This window comes from Euprymna scolopes, chromosome 18 (genome assembly GCF_053919585.1).
Source record: "Euprymna scolopes isolate OS-2025 chromosome 18, ASM5391958v1, whole genome shotgun sequence".
Classification (NCBI taxonomy): domain Eukaryota; kingdom Metazoa; phylum Mollusca; class Cephalopoda; order Sepiida; family Sepiolidae; genus Euprymna; species Euprymna scolopes.
This window is the reverse complement of record NC_136499.1, coordinates 123,169,386-123,175,058: the sequence shown is the minus strand read 5'-3', so window position 1 is coordinate 123,175,058 and position 5,673 is coordinate 123,169,386. Positions and strand designations below refer to the sequence as shown.

The following is a 5,673-nucleotide window of genomic DNA, read 5'->3' as shown; positions in this document are numbered from 1 at the left end:
TTATTATTATTATTATTATTATTATTATTATTATTATTATTATTATTATTTATTTTTTTTTATCTATGTATTTATTTATTTTTTACATATTACTATCGACATTATTATTATTATTGGTATTATTAGTAATAAAATTATCAATATTTTCATTAACATCATTATTGCTATATATACATATATATATATATAATTATTTTTACTATAATAATTAAAATAATTAAATTATTTTTTTTACAATAATAATTAAAATGATTAAATTATTTTTTTTTTACTATAATAATTAAAATCATAAAATTGGCATGAAACACTAAGTATACATCAACAGGCCATAACTTTTGCCCATTTTAATATTGTATTTACTGTACTTGTTTTTAAATATCATCTAATCTATAATAAAACCCATTGCTAATTAAATTAAATTACTTACATTTATGTTAATTAAATTAAATTGAATTAATTAATTTGAAGTTAATTAAATAAAAGTAGTTAAATGTAAGTTGATTAAATTAAATTAATTCATTTTTATTTAATTAAATTAAATGAATTAAATTTTAGTTAATTAAATACAATTACTTGAATTTAAGTTAATTAAATTAAATTAATTAAATTTTAGTTAATTAAATTAAATTAATTTTATTAAATTAAATTTATTAATTAAATCTAAGTTAATTAAATTTAAGTTAATTAAATTAAATTGAATTAAATTATTAAATTTAAGTTAATTAAATTAAAAAAATAAGATTACTGTTAAATGCATGATTATAACTTACGCAAATCACATTTTAACGTAACCACTTAAAACTTTCTTTTTCTCACTCACAATCCGAATTCGCAGCAGTGGGCCGACATCAGTGGATTTTCTTTCAAACTGATATAAATTATTGCACAATAAAAATAAATAAATTAAAATAAAAATAAATAAATTAAAACAAAAACATTTAGCAAGTGTAGTTAAACGCAACTTCATTTTCTGTTTTTATTTTGTTCTATGGTCCAGACAACGCCGGGTACCTCTGATAGTCTATAATAAAACCCAATATGTGTTTATTTAGAAATATATAGTTAAAAACATTAGGGAAAACAGATTTTAAATTAACTTGAATTTGTGTAGGATTATGGGGTTTCGAGTTAAATCTAAATGAATTTTGGTTTAATATTCAAACCTACTTAGTTATTTGGATCTTATTAGTCACTGAGGTTTTATGTTTTATTTTTTAAAATTTTTTTATTCAATTTTCACCCCAAACAAGGCACAGTGACACTTTGTTGTAGGGGGCTACTATCAGGGACATAAGTTGCAGGGGTACTATTTGGGGAGTTGGGCAGCAAGATGTCGGTTCACGTTACACTTGAACTTCTGCATGTCAGTACAGTTGGGAAAGCAGAATCCCGGAAGCGAGCTCGAAAGTCTAGCAGTTCTGGGGAAGAAACTATTGGTGTAGAAGGCTTTCTTACACCTAGGGATCTCTACTGTGAAGGGGTGGGATTTAGTTGCTTGTCGGAAGTATTTACATCGAGGGGGTACAAGTGCTTGTAGTTCGTCAGAGCACTCACCATTAAAGTACTTGTAGAACAGGGAGAGGGATGCAACATTTCGTCGATGAGACAGATGTTGAAGCTTCAGGACCTATGGCGTTGACGACTCTCTTTTGAACCCTGTCCAGGAGTGAGAGAAGTAGTAGATGCTCCAGGCCAAATGTGACAATAGTACTCCATAAATGGGCGAATCACTGGATTTCCATACCGATAGATCTATTGCATTACATTATTCTGAAGTATATATATACATATATATATATATATATATATATATATATATATATATATATATATATATATATATATCTGGTATGGAAATCCAGTGATTATCGGTCTTACAAAATATTATTGGCTGTAATATTTTATAAAGACAATCCCAGCTAAATAGAAATCAATCACTTAATTATTATAGATAATAGATTCACTGATTGATATAATAATTAAGTGATTGATTTTGCGCCACGAAACAGATACTGTCAAGAATTGTATAAGTCAACCGAATTAAAGGAATAAATTATAAGATGGTCAACATCATGAATTTGGGAATATAACTTTTTGTCATTTATTCTCTCTCCCCCCCCTCTCTCTCTCTCTCTCTCTCTCTCTCTATCTATATATATATATATATATCAGGGGCGGAGATGGGACTAGTGCCACTCGTGCCCGGCACGACCAATAATTCGGTTAATGTTATTCAAAATGGATTAAAAAATCATCCATTAATTTCAAGCAAACATACTTAGTCTGATCTCAATTAAATTACATATCTATTCAAGTTTCGATAACTAAGTAGCAAAAAATTCATAAATATATCTGGGAATAATACAAGGATGCTGTTTTGAACGGGTGGTCTTTGTCCGGCCACCGCCAGATTCATTGAAAACTCCATAACAGCGGCTATGACGTTGAACGTCCGTAATTCGTGCTAAGCCAAACCTTTACTCGTAATAATCATAATGGTAGAGAAATCCAGATTTTTCTGTAATCACCCGCAAAGTGAAGCCCACTTATAGTGCCTAAAATATTTAGCACGATCGAGCCTGCTGATGTCTGTTTTAGGAAGAGGATGAGGGACCGAGAGAGAGGGGGGAGAGAGAGGTCTCTAGACACATACATACTCATAAACACATGAAGAACGATTACTACTACTGTTGCAATATGTAGTAGCACGAATAGTTCTGTGTAAACATAACCACGCGTGTATATCAGATTGTAAATAAATATCAGTGATGAAGTTATTGTTTCATTAATTAATAAAGAAAAGGTTTTGAATAAGAGTGAATTTGTTTTTTTGAGGAATTTTTTTTTTCGTGAATTTTGAATCATAGAAATCTACGAAAAATACGGGTTTTAAGTCATTTTATATTAATACTAAGAAACCCGTCAATCCAATAAACCTTCGTAGAATTTCTTTATTCTAATAAACATATTTTTCTACTCATAGTAATGAATATCTCTTTTCTTCTATACTTTTGAAAGGGAAAAAATATCTTATCTACTGTATCAACAAGACCACAAATTATATAGTATCTTGATTGTTCACAAAAAAACAAACAAACAAAAACAAACACCATGCAAGGTACGTTAGTCAATCTGTGCTATGCAATGGAGAATCACGCAATAGCAACTATGATTACTTATTTGGGTCCACGGACCACGGATTGGGAACTAAAGTTGACAAAGGGCAGGGGGGGGGGCGGCACGACAAGCAATAATAGGCTAGAGTCGCCACTGATATATATATATATATATATATATATATATATATATATATACTTGTGAAGATGTTTGCATGCAGATGATGCAGATAAAGTTCTTGAGTAACATTCCCAGAATGAAAGTTATCTTAAAATTCCTGGAAAACTCTATTGTATCGTTAACGTTGAGGGAAGCAGCATAAGGTGATATCGAAATGTCACTTCACCTTTTTTTTTTATCAAAGTTATCTCCGTTCTTATCAGCCTGGGAAGAAAAAGACGACGCATATAATTCACCTCAGAATGAGCAACATGCATTCTTGTCTGAAACAGACCAACTTCGAGAACATGATTTTATCTCAGAAGGTAGTCCTGCTGGTCCTTCTGGCTATGCTGCCAAGAGCTAACGCTAAAAATGAGACTGATGCGGATGACATATTTGAAAATCTTAAACAAATTTTATCTCAGGAAGCCGATAATCAAGCGAACACAATTAAGCACAAATATGACTCAAGTCCGCCTGAAAGCCTTTTGGTTTCAAACGAAAACATTATCGTGGAAATAATTAATCTCATGAACTGTGGATATTTCCCGCGTATGCCAAACAGCCATTTGCGATATACCTTGGATTATGTGACTAAACGTTTAAGCTTATTCCAAACATGCGATAGATATTTTAAAACACCCTTCCAACATGAATCTTTACAAGTTCAATGTAAAAATAAAAAATGGGTTTTTAATAAGATCCAGTGCGAAAAAATCAGATGCCCTCGTTTGACCGCATCCGCTGGTTCTGGTATTAACTTTTCAACTCGCGAGAATACTTACAACACAACTGTCTACTTTTGGTGTTCTGGCGGTTTTACTAAAAATGGTGCCGACAAACTAATCTGCGAAGAAAGTGGTTACTGGAATTTACCACCACCGACCTGTCACCTATCTTTGTGTCGTCCGCTTTCATCACCCCGACATGGTTTCGTGTCTAATCAGGAAGAAACGCCTGTCAATCAAACTGTCAGGTTTACTTGTAAAGGTGACTACACGTTAATTGGAGATGCCGTTCTACGATGCGAAGAAAATGGCCGATGGAATACTTCAGCACCAGTTTGTAAAAAAGTGTGTCTTGTTCCGAATTGTACAAATCAGGCAGAGGGTATACGCTTGATTCCCGGATTTAGTATTCTCTCCATTGGGTCCTTGGTTCAGCAAGGTCAGCGTGTTATTTACTCCTGCAAACCCGGATATGTGGTTCCGTCATCCGGAATTTCGACCTGCATTGGAGGGACTTGGGGACCAAGGATTCAGTGCAGAAAGACATGTACGGTAGTAGAAATAGCGAATGGGAAACATGTTTTAACGAAAGATTTCTCAACCGTACTCTATGCCTGTCAGTCTGGATATAAGCTCATTGGCCAACGAACATTATCGTGTTTGCCCAACGGCACGTGGGATGGCGAAGTTCCGATATGCACAAAAGTGTGTACGCTTTCAAAACGACAAAATGTTTTGTCTTACCGAAACAAAGAAACATACGCACTCATTCCTTTTGGGACGCAGGTTGTAAACGGGACGCAACTGTATGAGGTATGTGGATCGCATTCTTCATTGAATTCTTATGTAATTGATTGTTTTGATGGAAACCTCAGGGGCAGTTCATGTGGAATCCCAACAAGGGTTGTTTCCCACATGATAGAAATTCAACAAGACGGTTCCTGGCGAAGAATCTGTAAAAACTCGTATGATGTATGCGGGTTCTTTGGATATCGTCGAGGCAGTATTTCAAGAACATGTAATACATGTTTTGACTTTGATTTAAATACATTCATGAGGACAAACAGAGTACAGAAAAATGGAAGATACTTCAGCAGATCAAATTATTGCGTTTCCTGTTCACAATAAAACTATATTATATTCCTCTTAGTCTGTCTATCTGTCTGTTTCATTTGTTCTCGGAAACTACCGATCTAGATGATACTTTGTACGGACCTTTGTCATAAGTAGCCGCAGCTACATAAGTATTATGGTATCCGTTCAATTCAGCATTAGGGATTAATAGGAATAAGGAGCAATAGGGATTAATAGGAATTAATGGGGATTAATAGGGATTAATAGAGATTAATATTTAATGCAAAAACGAGCACACATTTAACCATATTCAATCATAAATTTGGCATAAAGCATTCAGTATACGTCAACAGGCCATAACTTTTGCCCATTTTAATATTGTATTTACTGTACTTGTCTTTAAATATCATCTAATCTATAATTAAAACACATTGTTAATTAAATTGAATTAATTAAATTTATGTTAATAAAATGAAATTGAATTAATTAATTTGAAGTTAATTAAATTAAATTAATTAAATGTAAGTTGATCAAATTAAATTGAATTAATTCATGTAAAGTTAATTAAATTAAATTAATTAATTTTTAGTTA

General features: G+C 32.2%; 1 protein-coding gene across 1 annotated transcript; it reads left to right on the top strand.

The window, feature by feature from the left end:
• Positions 1-3,511: 3,511 nt before the first annotated feature.
• Positions 3,512-5,150, top strand: LOC145297918 (C4b-binding protein alpha chain-like). The gene has a single exon (XM_080144258.1). It carries the CDS (start codon positions 3,540-3,542, stop codon positions 5,133-5,135), a length of 1,596 nt encoding a protein of 531 aa, XP_080000384.1. The 5' UTR covers positions 3,512-3,539; the 3' UTR covers positions 5,136-5,150.
• The last annotated feature ends 523 nt before the right edge of the window (positions 5,151-5,673 follow it).